The sequence below is a fragment of the Hydra vulgaris genome, chromosome 01, assembly GCF_038396675.1.
Source record: "Hydra vulgaris chromosome 01, alternate assembly HydraT2T_AEP".
NCBI lineage: Eukaryota > Metazoa > Cnidaria > Hydrozoa > Anthoathecata > Hydridae > Hydra > Hydra vulgaris.
Genome location: NC_088920.1, coordinates 66,594,939 through 66,613,930, shown reverse-complemented (window position 1 = coordinate 66,613,930; position 18,992 = coordinate 66,594,939). Strand labels below are relative to the sequence as shown.

The following is an 18,992-nucleotide window of genomic DNA, read 5'->3' as shown; positions in this document are numbered from 1 at the left end:
GTATGCCGAAATATTTTTATAATTTTTAAAATAAAGTAATTAAAAATGTTTATAATTATATATAATTCAGAAAAAAAACTGGAGAACATGTTCAAACATCTTCTGCCTCAAACTCAATTGATATATCCTCATCACACTTCATATGGTATATCCTTACCACACCTCATTTGATATATTTTCACCTCTCATCGCCACCTCAACACAGTCTAATTAAAAGTACACAAACACAACTTATTTAAAAATATTAACAAAATGGGAAAAAAAACCCAACTTTTCACAGCTTTATCCAATCTTATTCCCAACATCATTAGTTATGTGATTCCTTACATACCTCAATGATTTTAAATCATAAGTATAAGAAATAATCTTGGTCCAACGATATGGTCAAGTTCTCCAATGATATTGAAGAACTTGAAATGTAAAGTTCTCTCTAAACTTGTTTAGTGAGAAAGTTTACACTTTATTTGCATCAGCCTTTAAACTTCTATGCAGCAGACTTTCAATTTGTTTCTCTGTGCAGCCATCTTGTTTAACAAGGTTTGTTTTGGAGTTTTGAGATGAAAGAAAGAGAGCTGCAAACAAGTTTAAAAAAAAAGGCAACCCTCCTTGACTCACCATCCTTGACTGTAGTGGCTCCATCTGAAACCATTACAGGGATATTAAAAAAAAAAGCAAATAAAAAAGTTTTAATTAAAATACATCACATTTCAAATTTATTCTAATTTAGAGTAGAGTTGCTTCAGGGTGGAACCTGTATTATAAGAAGGATATATAGCTAATAGCTGAAGGATATGACATATGCTGCTAGGAAATGTAACAATAAACTTTATTTTCCACTTTTATAAATTTTAATAACTATGGATAAATTCAAATAATAAATTATTTATAATAATGCTATATATATTTATATATTATACATATACTTATAAGGTTTTAAAATTGTATATTTATATAATAGTAGTTTAAAAACTTGATATTAATTTATGCACTAGAAAAAATTAAAAAAAAATTACCTTTTATTTAAATTATACCAGAATTATTACATAATACAGCACAATGTCCCTTACTTTAACTTTATGGAAAAAATTTAAAGTTCAAATTAGAGAAATCAATAAAAACAAATTATAGAAAGTTGACATTTTACTGTGACTAGTGACTTTACATTTAATCAAACTATGGAGATTTCTCAATTAAAGAGATTTAAATTAGAGAGATTGTACTGCATTAATGTGATGACTTATATAATAATAATTTAATTTTAAGTAACAATAATTTAACTTTATATAACAATAATTTAACTTTATATAACAACAATTTAACTTTATACAACAATAATTTAACTTTATATAACAATAATTTAACTTTATATAACAATAATTTAACTTTATATAACAATAATTTAACTTTATATAACAGTAATTTAACTTTATATAACAATAGTTTAACTTTATGTAACAATAATTTAACTTTATATAATAATAATTTAATTTAAAAACTTGATATTAAACCAAGCGCTTAAAAAAATAAAAAATAAAAATTTTGATTTTATTCTAAATTATATCATTACAATCCTTTCAAAAAACTTTACATTACAACTTACATTGAACAACCAGTTTTACAGAGATAGAGGTTGAAACAATTGTATTATTTGCCATGCAGGTATATTGGCCATATTCCTTATTTTTTATGCTCAAGATGGTTAGTTCAGCAGTAGTAGATCCAAATTCAGACTGATCAGCTGCATATAATATTGTAGTGGTATATCTTTGGTCAGGTAGAATACCAGATGGTGTCTGCCACCAAACATATGGTTTTGGTGAAGCCTTCACACGACATAACAAAATAACATTACTTGAGACATTGACAATAGTTGGATTTGGTGATAAAAACTCAAAAACTGGAGGATCTAAACAAAACAAAAACTTCATAATTTTTTAAAAAAAGCTTAAGCTAAAAGAAAATTGTGCAAAATTCAAAAATAAAGCTTACATGTGACTGTGATTTTAGTTGTTTGTGCATCAACACTGTAACTATTAACAATATTGTTACTGGCTTGACAAGTCCAGTTTCCGAAATTCTCTCTTTTCACATCAATGAATGCTATAGTGCTGTTTATAACTGTGACAATATTGTTTGAGGTAATAATAGTTTCAAACAACTTGAAGGAAGTTACATTAAATACTATCAAGTCACCATTTTTGAACCAAACAATGGTAGGTTTTGGGTTTGCTTGTGCTATGCAATTTATTGAGTAGAAAGTATGTTCCCTGATTACAATTAAAGGATCTGGAAACTTTATAATTTTTGGGCCATCTATTAAAAAAATAAACAACACTTAAATTAAAATTTTAACAAAAGTTAAAAATGTATAAAAATGAAATATTCTACAAGTATTTTCTAGTTTTTATAAACTACAGTATAGTGCAGATAACCTGACCTGTATAGAAGCTTTGAAAGCACCTTTGAAAGATTAAAAATTCAAATTGTAAATAATTTTTTGAATCAAAATAAAATTAAATTTAGGTTTTTTTTCATCTCTACTTACAACAAGGCTGCAAGCAACCACTATTAAAGCTGGAAGTTAATAGAAGCGAAAAGATGAAGTTTATAGAGCAAGGTAATCATTAACAGACAACTTAAAAGAATGCAAATTATATGAATCAGGAAAACAAAATAAAGGAAGCGAATTCCAAAGAACTGATGTTCGAAGAAAAAAAACTAGACAAATAAGAATATGTGGAGCACTTAGGAACAGTCAAAGTAAAAGAATGAGACTTATTTGAATGAGGTGTTACACGAGTATGAATTAAAAAATTAGTAGATGATACAAGAGACACTAGCTCTTTAGAGTAGTATCCATTATGGTATTTATAGAAAAGAGAAAATTACGACGATGTGACAATGGTTGAAGGTTGAATGCAAGAGCAGGTTGAAATGCTTAAAAGGACAGTGAACCGTGCAATTAACAAGTTAGGCTTTCTCAGACATGCAAAAAAAAAATGCACATTTTCAGTACTAACTAAAGTAGGCAAATGCATTTGCCTTTAATGGACCAAGGACCACATGACTCTGAAAAAAATGGTTAAAAAATGTCTGATGAAAACAATTCAACCATTATAGTCCAGATGGGTTTTCTTACTACTTTAAAACCATGTTTATTTTAAAAGAAAAAAATGTTTTCAAAAAAGAAAAACTATGGGAGATTGAGGAGTAATAATTTAGGGTGCAATTTAATTTTAATAGGGTGCAATTTAAAATAGGGTGCAATTTAATTTAATTTAATTTAGGGTGCAATTCAATTACTTTAGAAAAAGGGCAATTGGTTTTATTACTACTAAACAAAATGGTGAAGAATATAGAAATTTGTTGGATAATCATTTCAATGATATTTCAAAAAAATGAGGTAACTAAAATTTTATTTTCAAGCAAGATAATAATCCCATTCATTATTGCTAGTCATATATTTAATGGTTCAAGCAAGATAATGATCCAATTCATTAGAGCTAAGTCAAATATTTTATGGTTCACCCGTAAGGAAATTCAATTATTGGAATGATCAGTACTCTCACCTGATTTAAGTCCCATTTAAAATGTATAAAAGGTAAGACGTGTTTATGAAAAAGGGAATCAATATTCAAATGTTTAAGAATAGAAAAAAGCAATTGAATTTGTTTGGAAGAACATATCTTTTGATGATCTCATAAAACAATTGGAAAGTAAGCCAAATTGAATATTTGAGGTTACTCAGAATTGCAGCAATAAAACCATCATTACAAATATCATCATCAATACAACACATCATTAATTTTTTTTTGAACAAAATTGAAAAAAAGGTTTTAATTATGCACAATTATTTTTCTAAAATTTTCAAGTTAATTAACAAAATGGACCACACTACTGCAAATGAAAAATTATTCAAGTAAAATATTAGGCGTTGGAATAATTTACAAATAATCATTTATTCATATGCAAGATCTTTGGTGAGGATTTTGCACTGCACTGTATATTCTTTTTTTATTCATTTATTCATTTTATTTGTTTTCTGTATACTCTATTTTATTCATTTTTTGCACTGTATATTCTGGTTCTCATCTAAAGTATATTCTGGTTTAGTGACAATTTATTTATATAGACAAGTTAAGTTGATAACTTGATTATTTTTTTATTCTTCTATGACTTTTTTTTCAACATCTTCACTAATAACAAGGCTGCAAGCAACCACTGTTAGAGTTGGAAGTAACTGGAGGAAAAAAGATGAAATTTATAGAGTAAGATAACGATTAACAGACTTAAAAGATTGCAAATAGTATGAATCAGGAAAACAAGACAAAGAGAGCGAATTCCAAAGAAATAATGTTTGAGGAAAAAAAGATATTGCAATAATATTCCATACAAAGATAGATTTAAGATTTATAGAGATAAAAAATAGAACCCTGATTAAGAAAGTGGCAAGCAGGATTGAAAGGATGCAACCTTAGCAGATGCTAATTTTGCACTGAATTTGATATACGGTTTCCAAGAAAGATCGGAAGTAAGAGTTAATCTTAGAAGATGAAGGGTGACTCATCGAAAGATTACTCATTGAAAGATGACTCATCACGTACATTACCATTCATAAATATAGGAAGATCTGGATTGTTACAATAACGATTAGCTGAAAAAAATTGAGTTTTATCTGAGTTAAAGTTTACCAACCACTGACAGCCCTATGCTGTAGCGGAAGTGAGATTCTTTTTAAGCTCAAATGCTCCCTCTAAGCAATAAGAGAGTGTTGGCTTCTTACCAAGACAATAATAAATGGTAGTATCATCAGCGAACAAGCCACCTTAGATGTGAGAATTTCTAGGAGATCGGTAATGTAAATTAAAAAAAAAGAGTATAGGGCCAAAGATAGAATCTTGAGAAACCTCTGAAATTACAAGATATGAAGAAGAGTGCTGTCAGTAGAGGACAACTTTCTTACTACAATTGGTAGGGAAGGATTCAATATATTTGGGATAAGTTTTAAAATTGAAAAGCTAAGTTGCTAAATTTCAAAAAAAAAAGGCAAAAAAAAAATAGGACAGTATGTAATAGGTGGTGGGAAAAAAAATTTATACTAATAAACTCAAAGCTCTAAAGAGAGAACTCAAACATTAAAACTTAAAAATAAGGTGTTAACTTAAATATTTTTTTGTTTGAATATTTAGTTTTAAACCCGATAAAGAAATCTAAATTAACATTAAAACAGAAATTAAAATTCAGCTGAGAGTAAAGATAATACTGTGTTGCTTCAAATGATTGCAAATAAATTGCTGCTTCAAATGATTGCAAATAAATTGTTGCTTCAAATGATTGCAAATAAATTGTTGCTTCAAATGATTGCAAATAAATTGTTGCTTCAAATGATTGCAAATAAATTGTTGCTTCAAATGATTGGAAATAAAGTGTTGCTTCAAATGATTGCAAATAAATTGTTGCTTCAAATGATTGCAAATAAATTGTTGCTTCAAATGATTGCAAATAAATTGTTGCTTCAAATAATTAAGTTCAAAAATAATTTTTTCAAATTAAAAAAAAAATTTCAGAACAATAATTTGAAATAAAGTTTTTTAGCAAGATTTCTCCACTAGTCATAAATTTAATCTTTCACCACTGTTTAAAATGAAAAAAAGTACTTAATTCATTACTTTTTTATCCATCTTTGGTATGGACAGCTTTTATCAGAAACAAATTACCTTTTGAAAGTTTTGGTAAGTTTTTTATTCATGTTCAATACGTTGGTCGAGTAAGATTTTACAACTTGATGAATCATAGTTGTCATAGAACTTTTTCAATCAATTTAATCATTTACCAATTTTTTTACTCAAGTTAATAAATATAGCAAACACATTTGTAAAACAAAAGTAATAAATAATAAAATAAAGTAAAAAAAAACAAAAATAAAGGTAATAAAAAATTAGTGTATAAATTTAATAAAATTGAAAAAAATTTGGATTGCTATTTAAAATCATAAACTAACATGTTAAAATTGTTTTTTAATTTAGCGATTGTGATCATATCTACTAAAGCTGCACTTTTAAAAATGATAATTTAATATCACATGTTAATGTTAACCTCTGTCAGATGTTGTTTATCATAAACCAAGTGCTCAGGCATATGAAAAACTACAGAAAAGAGCGAATCTTAACTAAACCATTTAACTATGTAAATAAAATATAAATAAAAATAAAACTGGCTTGGTTATTTGAGTTGACTAAAATGTAAATTTAAGAACTTACTTCATTATCAATACTTCAAATTGTTCCAAAAATTCTATTTATTTGAAATAAATAGTTTAAAAAAAGAAAACATTTTTAGTTGCAAAATTTATTTATAATCTATGCATAAAATATTCTTAGTTGCATAATTTAAGTTAAAAATTAAAATTTCTTACATCATTTCATCTACAGTATTTTTAATCTTAGCAACAAAATCTGACCTATGAAAGTTTTGCAGAAGGGAGAAAAAAAAAAGTTGATGGAATCATGCGTGATAAGTGCAACACATATGATGGAAAAGTTCAACAACTGCTATGATTACTCAATTGAAGCTACGAATATTACATATTGATATCTATTGCTAGTTATGTCCAACAAAAAGGATATAAAATACGTCCAACAAATAGAAAAATGTATTGAAGTTTTAGAAAATTTTTAAAAATTAAAAAAATAGAACATAAATTTGCAATTAGAGTGGACAAATAGAGAGATTGTACTATTTTAAGTTATGAAAACATGTGCTCGGAATAGATGCAAATACAATGAAATAAAATGTTGTGGTTTTGACAGAAATAATTATGCAGGTAAATGCAGAAACAATTAAACATTCAGTTTAAACTAAGTTAAGGGACTTTCATAAAAAATGAAAGCCCCAGCTATAATGAAAAATTATGGCCTTTATGTTTTAAATGAACTTTGCTAAAGCATATACTGTATTTAGTTATGATGTTTTGTTTTTATATACCAAAAATTTATATTTCCATTCAAGTGTTCAATGATATTGAAGATTTGGTGCATGGTAAAAAGAAGAAACAGAAGAAGAAATCACCGAAGATCAGTACTATGATTAAATTTTAGATTTTGGTGAAGAGAATGTTGATGAAGAAAATGAATATATTATGACATCGAACACTGATTTTGACTATTATCAATATGAGAGGTGTTATAAGAATGTTTAAAAATTGGATACAAAACATTCTGTTTTGCAACAAAATATAATAGATTAAATTTGCAACAAAATATAATAAAATAAATGGAAAAAAGTTAAAATAAGACATTAAACTTAATGAAATCCTTGAGTGTAATCGCTCAACAATTTTTAAATTTATTCAAATGTATTAAATGAATTGAACTTTTATCTTTAAAACATGTATTTAAAAAATATATATACATACTTTTTATTCTGATTCACCCCCAACAAGGCTGCAAGCAAACACTATTAAGGTGGGAGTTACAGGCTTGGATAGGAATTGCGTGCAATCCCACGCTGTAGCTGACCACACTTATAACTATTTTTCTTTAAGATTTAGCCATGGCTGTTTTGATGTTTTGACAATTTAAATGCAATTAAAAAAATCATTACGTTATGAATAACTTTTAATCATTTATTTTTTCTAAAATTTTTATTTTACGCGAAGGCTTTGAATTAAATACAAACCTAATTAAAACCATTGTTTAAAAAAAAAGGCAATTTATGTAAATTAAAAAAATAATTTTCAAAATTTTTTGTTAATTTAAAAAAATTTTTAAAAATTTTTTTATGTAGGCATGTATTTTTCTTATGATACATTTAAACATTAAACACTGTTTTTCCATGTCTTTTTAAAAATCTTAAAGATAATTTTTTTAAAGTTACTTTAAACTATGAATAAGTTAAATTAAATCTTCCCATTGCAACAGAATGATTTAATTGCTTTATTTTTGTTTTTGTTTCTATTTTGAAATAGTATTTTAAAAAGACTTTTTTTTGAAATTTTTTGCATCTTTTTGGAAAAAATCTTTTAATCAAATCAATTTAAATTAATTTAAAAACTTTTTACTTTTCAATAAATTTTACTTTTTTAAATATATATTTAATTTTAAGATAATTTTTAATTTTTTAAACTACTGTTTACTTTTCAATAATTTAAATAACATTTATTCATTTATTAAATAGTCATTACGAGTAACTTGTAAAAACGATTTGAATAATGTTAATAAAATGTTTCAAAAGATAAGTTTGGAATTTGAGTTTCAGTAAGTTTTATTTTGAAGCTGAAGTTTACCTTAGTGTTTCATTGTATAGCGCATTTCTGAAATATTTAAATCATCAAAACATCTAAATAGTCGTGATGAAGTTGTCTACAAAAATTATTTGCATTGTCAGCAGTAGCATTCAATAGATTACTAGTTATTAGATAAAAAATAATAGTTATGGAACAAGGAAACGATTGACAGAAGGCTTGAAAAGTTGCAGGTTGTATGAGTCAGGAAAACATAAAGTTGGGAGAGAGTTCCAAAAGAAAAAAACTAGACAAATAAAAGTTTTTAGAGCATGCAGGGACAGATACAACAATTGAATGAGACTTTGCTGAATGACAAGTCAAGCAAGAATGAGAACTAGGTATTTAGATGATAGCTCCTTTGGGCAGCAACCAAGATAGTATTTGTAGAAAAGAAAAAGAGATGCAACTTTACGACAATGGAAAAGTGGTCCAACTATATCAACAATGCATTTTTGAACCTTGTCTAAAAGAGAAAGAGCATCATTAGAAAAACCAGCTCAAATATGACAACGCTATTCCATACAAGGATGAATAAGAGATTTGTGCAGGTTGAGAGTGGAATCAGGAGTAAGTAATTATCAAGCACGATAAAGAGGAGCAACCTTATGCTATTTTTAGCAATCGATTTGTATATATTGTTTTTATGAAAGGTCAGTAATAAACAGTAATCCAAGAAGACATAAAGAAGAGGACTTAGTTTGAGGGTTGCCATTCATTAATATAGGAATGTTAGTATTGCAATAGTTGTTTGCAGTAAATTTCCTGGAAGATCATTAATGTAGATAAGAAATAAAACAGGACGAAGGATAGAATCTTAAGGTACCCCAGTAGTTACTGGAAATGAAGAATAGTATTGGCCTTTGAGGATGACTCTAATAAAGCGGTTAGAAAGAAATGATTTGGTCATCTCAAAATCTTTCCCAGATACACCATATGAAACAAGCTTATGGAGAAGACCAGCATGCCAAACTTTGTTGAAAGTCTTAGATATGTCAAGAACAATAGCCCTAGCCTCTCCTTCTCCATCTAATGCGCAATAAAATCTTTCAGTCACAGCAGTTAGCAAGTCAGCCGTAGAGCGAGAGGATCGAAAACCGTATTGATTGTCTGACAGTAAGTTATTTGACTCAAGACAGGATGTGAGAAATTTGTTGATCAAAGACCTTGCTAATAACAAAAAGTAGACTGATTTGACAATAATTGGAGATGTCAAAATATTCTCCTATTTAAAAAATATTTAAAAGAATAATAGAGTTATTTATCAATCAAAATTAATTATTAAATGCTTTTTTATTTATAATTTTTTTTTCTTTCTTTATAAATTATAACATAACTATATATCTTGTTGCTAGGCCATACTACTAGATAAAAACTTATAAATCAGAATATAATATATGTATAAAAAATGTTTATTTTATTATAGAAAGTTTATTAAGCATTAAAAAACATACAATATACACTAACAAGAGTGCTTCTACTATCCATTCCCAAACTGTTGTTTGCTTGACACATGAAGACTACATTTGAATCATCAATTAAAATAGGATTGATTGTCAGATAAGAAGAAACAATACTGTTACCAACTTTTGTTTCCACTATTTGACTCCCATCTATGTTGTTTAAAATAAGCTTTCCATTTTTGAACCAATAAAAATTTGATTGTTCAATGCTATTTACAGTGCATGATAATGATAAACCTGTCCCAAGATTGACGTAAACTGCAGGATTCATCTGAGCTGTTATTACTGGCATATCTGAAAATTAAAATATGCATTTAAATGAAAAATAAACTTAAAGTGAACTTATTGAACAAATAAAATATAGCGATTTTAAAATTAAATATTGGGGAGAATTTTTTATTGCTTACTTAATAAACAATCAGAAACTATACATGTTATAAATTACTATATTCACAAATTTAAAAGCAAATAAAACTGTCACACATTTAAACATATTTATTCATGTGACCTGAAAAATTGGGGATCTAAGTCTATGTTGGGGATAGAATGCAAAAAAATTAAGGGATTAAAAAACATTTTTTCTAATCAATTTAACTAATCAACTCAATCAACTTTTTCTTAATTTACAACATTCTTATATTGTAAACTATATTGCTATTTAGGTAGTTAGACAACACCTAGTTCCATAAGCTTTACTAATTATAAGGTCTAACATGTTTTTGAACAAACTGTTAGCTTGAATAAAAGTGAAATTAATAACGTGCAGGTTTAGATGTAGGTCAAATAGGATTTCATAAAATTTTATGCTTAAACTAGTTTCGGCACCAGTGGTATTGATCCAGTCATCATGCCATTTGACATCTGGGAAATTGAAATCACAGGTGATTATTGAATCATTGAATTTTTTGTTGACCACAGCCTAGTTCCAACAGTAGTTTTCACTATATCGCCAGAGACCGAGGCACTGTTGGTAGGTGGGTGATAGAGGCAGATGATTAATAGAGGTTCTAGTAGGATTTTTAATTAGAGCCAGATCAGTTTAGATCAGATTTTGATTTAAAAATTGTTGTGTAGTTGAGAATGGCCAACTTTGTTAGTGGTAATATTGCTCTTAACATAAATGGCTACGCCTCCTCCACAAACAGAGTGATCATTTCTGTAAATGTTGTAGTTGGGTAGAGAAGGTGCTGAGGATTCATCAAACCAGGTTTCAGAGGTAAAAATGATGCTGTAGTCGTAGAGGACGTTGCCAGGGCAACTTTGGTGAGTTTATTGGGGTGTAGAGATGTTACATTAATGTAGAAGCAATTTAGTGATGGTTTGAAAACAATACTTTGAGAAGTAGGTGAAGATGAGTTATTGATTGTGGAAAAACAGTCATGTGTTGGATGTTACCTTATTGGTTTGGGGTGCAGAAAGTGCTTTTTTAGCAATTAATAAACTGGTTCTTTTCCAAGCTAATGGCATTCACATTTTTGCTAACTTCAACGCAGTTGTCTTGCTGTGCCTTTTTCCAGTTGATAAATTGTGTTTTTGTTAGTTTTGTTAGAATTGGTGCCTGGAATGCATCCTACAACTTTGAAAGAAGCACAGTAGTGTACATATTTTAAAATATCCTTCACCAATTGATCAACCGCGGGAGCATTGGTATTGGCGGCATTAGGAAGCCAGGTTATGGTGGCTCTCTCAGCTTTTAATTGTTGAAGCCTGGTTTTATATTCACTGTATTTATGATAACACTGTTAGTGGCTGACCCAGTTTTGACTAATTGCAAGGTAAATGACTTTATAAACGGTTAATGAATGTGGTGTAGATGGATGATCTGCCAACGGTTAGCAGTTAGCAACTTGAACTTGCAGATTGGTATTGGTTTTTTTGAGAGCAGCTACTTTTTGAGTAGTATTTTGACAATTAATTCTATTCTTTATCTCTATAAATCTCAAATCTATCCTTGTATGGAATACTGTTGCCACATCTTGGGTGGATGTTCAAATAATGCTCTTTCTCGTTTAGACAAGGTGCAAAAACGTATTGTAAACAGCTGGACCAACCTCCAACCACTATTACATGGTCATAATGCTGCATCTCTTTCTCTTTTCTACAAATACTATAATAGGTACTGCTCTATTGAGCGTCTCTTTTGCCATCTACTAAAACTCATTCTCATTTTACTCATCAGTCAATTAAGTCTCATCCTGTGACTGTTCCTAAGTGCTCCAAAAACTCTTATTGGTCTAGTTTTTATTCCTCGAACATCAGTGCTTAGGAATTCGCTTCCTTCATATTGCTTTCCTGATTCATATAATTTGCAATCTTTCAAGTCTTCTGTCATTCGTTATATTGCTCTATAAACTCTATAAATCTTTTCTCTTCCAGTAACTCTAATAGTGGTTGCTTGCAGCATTTTTGGAAGCAAAGATAATTAAGAAAAAAAAGTTGAAGCAAGATGGCAGATCATAATAGTCTTTTTCTTTTTTGGTAGTTAAACAGCCTTGCCTCTTCCAGGACTAGGCCAATTTTTAGGCAGGCCTATTGGAAGACCTAAATGGAAGATGTTTCATACAATTTATTAATGGACATGTTAAGATGTTGAGATTTTAATTTGATACGTTGGCGAGACTCACTAATGTCAAACTTGATGTATATGGTTCAGATAAGTGTTAATGTTGGTTAAATAGTAGTTTTTTAAACTTTGTTGCTTTTTGATGTTATTTTTGTAGTTTTTGATTTTTAATTATTATTTTAACTTATATAACAGGTTTTGATTTTCATCAAAAGCACAAATTAAATAACAAATTGATCTAAAAACTTAAATTTAAAAACAAACTAACTTAAAAAAATAGGTGAAACTATCTATACTTGAAAACTAACAATAAAGAAAGTAACAAAAAGATTGAAAAAAACGTTTAAAAAATATTTAATTCTATGTAAAAAATATCTAAAAAATAAAATAAAAACATTGTAAATATGTTTGTTTAAAATTAACAAATTATATTGTAAACAATTTTCTGCTCTTAGTAATTAAATTATTTTTCATATAGCATAATTAACGTTCAATTTTCTCAGGAAAATTATATTTAAAAGCTTTAATGTACTTATACATGTCTGGCCAGTAACATTTTAACTCTTTAACTTTCCCATAACACATTGTACAATTAGTTGTGAAAATCTTTTTTATTTTCTTTAGAAATTAAAATTTTCTTTTTTTAAATTTAATTCAATTTTTTTTTAACTTGTACTTTTATTTTACTTAAAAATATTTTTTATTTTAATCATTATTTTATTAGTTATTTTCATTTTTAATTTCTTGAAAACTTTCCTAAATTCCTAAAAAACTAAAATTCTTTAACAATCTATAACAACTATAAGTCAATAACTACTCTAGCTGTGCCAACTATAGTACACGGAAATTGATTTAAATTTAATAAAGTATTAATGCAATAAATAAAAGGGGATAAGGTAGATAGGGCGGATTTAAACCTCAAACCTCTTGATTGTGAGTTAAGTATTTTACCGCTAGTCTACTACTACATCCTTGTGCAGAATAAAAATTGTACAGCCTTTAGGTTTTTAAATTATATGACTCAACATCATAAACAACTTGATTTTGTTAATATTTACTTTCTTCAAAGAAGTCATTGCTACATAGAGTGCGACAAAAATATTTATAAAACTTATATAATGACTAGTTGTCATTAACTGCAAATCTCAAATCAATATAACTTCTGATTAGGTAAAGATTTATAAAGCTGCATGCAAAAAACTCTTCTTCGTGTATTTAAACTTAAACAGTACATATTAAAAAGTATGACTCATTTCTTAAATTCTTACTATAAAGCTGTGTGTCCAAGATCTCTTTGAGAAGTGCTCTTTTTTTAACTAACTTTTTGTAGATGTCTGATTCAGAGAGCTATTTATATATTAAAAAAACAATGATAAGAAATAAAAGAGCTTTCTCCAACATACTTAAATCATCACACTAGCAGGTGCCAAAGTTTTTTGTAAATATAGATGAAAACCTCTTATTAAAATGTTGAAATCTATTTGGTAGTCAATCGTAATGGTTTAATATTTTGCTCTTGGAATTACTTGCAATGTTAATTCTCTTTTCTACCTTTTTCCTACTAATTTCTTTTCTATTTTTGGTGCAAATTTCAAAAAAAAAAAACTTATTTACAAATTCAAGTTTTTAATGGTAAATTTTTAAATTTTTGCTTCAGCATTATTTAAAGAAGTAACACCAAACTTTGTTTTTAGTTTATTGTACTTATAACATGTGTTTGTTCAACGACAAACGAAGACTGAAAACAATTTGCTTGTAGGTGGCATACTTGTTTTTAGTGTTTTCACAATAAAAACAATAAATAGCAATCCAGCAAAAATTTATGTTGTAGATTTGCAGTGGACATATATTGGTATTTTCACCACTTTCTTGGAGTTTTGCTAATTGGTTACTTAAAGGGCCATTGGTGGCATCTGCTGTAAATGGCCAGTCAATAACTTTCCACAGGGTGTCTGCCAATATTTTAAGGTGGATTTCACTGACTTTTCCCTGATCTTCTACATGTTTTCCCTGATTTAATTTAAAGTTACCCAAAGTCAACTTCACAAAAATTGACCAAGATTTGTTTAGAAAAATGCTCTTCAACTGCAAAAATATAAACAATAATACAACCCACATTAAATGTATCAAGAGAAGTTCATGAAACTATCTGCCAAATGAACTTTTATATTACGTGTACCATATACAACTTATTTAAGTTATGTAAGTCTGATGAAGAGCCATTTTCCCTGATTTCTCCCGGATTTTTCTAAAATTTAACCTAATTTCCCTGATAATCCCCTAATTTTTTTGCAGATATCTGAATTCCCAACGTTTCCCTGTTTTCCCTGATCTGGCAGACGCTTTGTTCCATCATATGATATAGTTATTAGCCATCAGCAAGTCGCTTTTCCAGCTGCCACTAATGCTCCACTAAGTAACAGATGAGCAAAATTACAGTGAACCACTAAGAATTTCTATATAAGTCCACTGAAATGTATGTATGTATGTGTGTATGTATGTATGTATGTATGTATGTATGTATGTATGTATGTATGTATGTATGTATGTATGTATGTATGTATGTATGTATGTATGTGTGTATGTATGTATGTATGTATACACACACACTATAAATTGTCATGCAACTTTTGACCATTTTTGACCCTCTCCCCCTTTGTCACAACATGGTTACTCTTTAATAATGAATCCGGTATGAGTTTTCACAAAACCACTAACCCCCTATCCCTAGAGCGTGAGGAAATAGAAATTGATAAATAATTTCTAAATAATAATGAAATACAAAACTAAAAGGTTACAAATTCATAAAATATTAAAAGAAATTAGAACTATTAACTGTAGAAATATTTAATTATATTTTTTTAACAAGTGACTAAAAAGCTTGAAATTAAGGCTATAGGTTGAATTAAGGAACTTTAGATCAAGAGGTTGTTTGTTGTACAAATTATTACTTTGATACCTAATGGAATTTCCATACTAGGTGTTTGAAAGTTTATTAGAACAAAAGCTTGTTTTTTGAATAAATTTGGTGTTGGAAAATTTGACCATTGAAAAAGTTTGGTGTTGGAAAGTTTGACCATTGAAAAAGATATTTAAGATTATAAATAACTTTTTTAAGTGATTTGTTGACCAATTGCAAATTTGTTCTAAACTTGCAAAATGGTTGTAAATTTAGAGTAGTTTTTACGTCTATAATAAAAATAGGTTGATACTTTAAATCATTAATAAAAATAGGTTGATAACTCAAATCATTAATAAAAATAAGTTGATATTTAGAGAAATCTAGTAAAGAACATTTATTATAAATTACTTTTAATATACATATTAGCATATATTCTTATAATAGATGCTACTTTAAAAATTTTAGAGAATATGCCATTTTTAAGAATTTTTTATCATAGTGCAAAGAGGCTTAGAGACTAAAAAAGAAAAAAAAGAAATTTTTGATGAAGAATCATCAGAGAAAGATGAAGAATCATCAGAGAAAGATGAAGAATCATCAGAGAAAGATGAAGAATCATCAGAGAAAGATGAAGAATCATCAGAGAAAGATGAAGAATCATCAGAGAAAGATGAAGAATCATCAGAGAAAGATGAAGAATCATCAGAGAAAGACATCAAAAATGAAGTCAATGAAACAGCTAGTGGTTCTGATAATTTAAACGAAGACTTGGAAGAACTTAAGCACAAGAAAAAAAACTTGTCAATGATGAGGATAAATGGATAACCGCAGAATCCTTTACTCCTACAATTCAAAATTTCAACAATGTACATTCCGGCACTTCAAAGGGTATAAGGAAGCCATAATGATTGAAATTGCTAACCAAATAAACTTGTATTTCTAACTTGTTAATGCTCAGAACTTAACTAAAGAAAAATCTTGTCTCAAGCGTTTGAAAGATACGAACTTTAAAGAATTATATTTTAGATATTAGTCTTCTAATGTCATAGGTGAAGGTGTTTAAATGATTATTAGTCCCAAGAGTGGCTTCGATCAACTCCTTCACTTTCACAAAAAATGTCAAGAGACAGATATTTACTGCTCTTGCGGTTACTTCATTTTACTGATGATACTTTATCGCCTGTTTCTGTGGATTCTTTATTCAAAATCAGAACTATTGTTGACCATTTGTCAACAAACAATACATACCGCCAATGTCACAGTTTTGGTCTAAAATTTTTTGTCATGTGTGACTGCAAAACAAGTTACACCATTAACTTCATCATTTACACATGAGGTACTACAGAAATTGTTTTTGACATCACAAATCTTAAATAAAAAATCCGTATACTATTAACACTTATAAATGGCTATTTAAATAAAAGTCATACATTATATGTTGATAATGGGTATACAACCCCTGCACTATTTTCCCATTTATTTGAAAATAAAACAAATGCATGTGCATGTGACACTGTAAATGCAAATCGAAAAGGTATACCCATTCTAAACAAAAAATTGAAGGCAGGTGATATTGAAAACAAAGCATGCACAAACCTATTGGCTATCAAATGGCACAACAAGCAAGATGTTAGGATGTTATCTTCAATGCGCTCCAATGAAATGATGCCTTCTAATAAAATTGATAGAAATTTCTGCGAAAATTTTTGCAACCCAGTCTCCATTACTGATTATAATAAAAATTTGATTTAGCAGTTTTAAATGCTTCAATACTCATAATGAATTAGCTGCAAACAAACAGTAGGAGAATTTCTAATGAATTTGATAAAGCAATTACTGGGTGCATACCATACGACTAAACAACGCAATCCAACTGGTAGGCGTTCAGAAGATGCCAATTATATATTACATTTTCCAATATTTCTGCCTGCAACAGAATCAAAACCGAACCCAACCAACTGTTGTATTGTATGCATAAAGCAACAAAAGCAAAAGGAATCTTGTTACATATGTGATATATCCTGTAATAGTTATTTATGCCTTGTACCATAGTTTTGAGGTTTTTCATCCAAAAAAATTATTAATTAATTTGTTTGTAAACAGTTCAATCAATTATATGTAAAAACATTTTATGTAAATTGTGCATTTGTATTAAAACAATTTAAAGTAATATATATTTGTATTTGTGTAATTAATGCATTTTTTATTTTGGCTGTGATAATCGAGTTAATAAAATTGATTGTTAACTGCATTATTCATACAAAATCATGGCATTTAAATGTGTCAAACTGCTTAACACAAATAAAAACACAACCATGAAAAATATGTGCACAGAGTGCACAACATCTTAATGTGTGTTGTGCAGCAAAAAGGCTAAGAAAAAACATAGTTTGGCTATTTAGGTTTTCCTTACTCATCTTTACTTAAAGGATCAATAAAGTAGAAATCAGCTGATTTTCAGGCGAATAAGGAAAATCACTCTAGGCATATTTTGATAATATGAATTTGTTGAGTAGTTTTTCAAGAATAGAAATATAATAATTCTTAAATATAAATCAACAGAAACAGTAGCATAACCTATGATGATGTTTTTATTTAGATTAAGCTGAGCAGGTGTTTCATGTGATGTTTTAATATATGATTTCTTTTATGCGATTCCATTTACTTATAAAATATGTTATTTAGTATAATTTTATTACTACATACTAATAAGTAGATAACTTTAATCCTATAGCATTCAAATTTAAAAAGATTTACAATATATTTTGTGCTTCAAAAAAATTCAGAATATACAATAAAAAAAGAACTCACATTATTAAAAAAGACTAACAACATACATTAAAAAGGACTTACAGTATTAAAAAAGACTTACAATATACATTAAAACTAGTATCTTTAGAAGCTTTACCCACAACATTACTAGCTTCGCACTTTAACACTCCAGCATCATACTTTGACACATCATTAAAGTTTATTGTACTGCTCACTTTGACAAAGTTATTAGCTACACTGTCAACTGTATTTACAATAGAATGCTTTCCTTTTACTATTTCAACATTATCACGGTACCATTTGATTGTTGGCTGTGGGTTACCTATTGCACTGCAAGAAAAAGAACTACTGCTACCTTCTTTTGCATAAAAGTTTTCCTGATCCAATGTATTATATGATATGTACGGAATGTCTATATAAATAAAACTAAATATTTATGTTTATCAATAATTAAAAACAATATTTTAGTGATACAATTTTCAAAACTATTAAAAATATAAAAAAGTATAGAAGAAAATACAACAAAAAAATAATTCTAAACTGATAAAAAAAATATATATATTTTAGCGGTTAGCACAGAGAAAGAGTAACAGTAAAAAATATTAGCTGAATAAAAAGTCACACGAGATATTTGGTAGGTGGAACGAAAGATGATTGCTTACTTAAGCAGCATTTGAAGTAAATGGAAAGAAACATCTTATGTCAATGTGACAGAGACTCAGGTTTAGTGAGTTTACTTTGCTAGCATTCTGGGCTGCTAGAGTGAGTCCATCTAAGTTTATAATTTCTGCATCTTGTTTAAAAGAGAAAGGGCATCATTTGAAGACTTAGCCCAAATATATTATAAAAGTATTCCAGATCAAGACAAATATAAAATTTATCAAAATTGAATAAGAATGCAGAAAAAAAAAAAATGGTTTCCATGAATGGTCAGTAGAAAATAAAAATATAAGAAAATATATATTGGACTAAATATAAATAACACAAAAAATACCTAGTCACTTGTCAATA

At 28.1% G+C, this 18,992-nt stretch overlaps 1 protein-coding gene across 2 annotated transcripts in view; it reads right to left on the bottom strand.

The window, feature by feature from the left end:
- Window positions 1-18,992, bottom strand: part of LOC101236232 (hemicentin-1) — a 91,876-nt gene that overhangs the window by 17,903 nt on the left and 54,981 nt on the right. For both annotated transcript variants that reach the window (XM_065788978.1, XM_065788979.1), the window contains 4 exons: window positions 18,082-18,393; window positions 9,736-10,038; window positions 1,990-2,313; window positions 1,601-1,906 (listed from right to left, as the gene is read on the bottom strand). In XM_065788978.1, coding sequence (XP_065645050.1) covers window positions 1,601-1,906; window positions 1,990-2,313; window positions 9,736-10,038; window positions 18,082-18,393 — 1,245 coding nt within the window. The remainder of the gene's footprint in view (window positions 1-1,600; window positions 1,907-1,989; window positions 2,314-9,735; window positions 10,039-18,081; window positions 18,394-18,992) is intronic.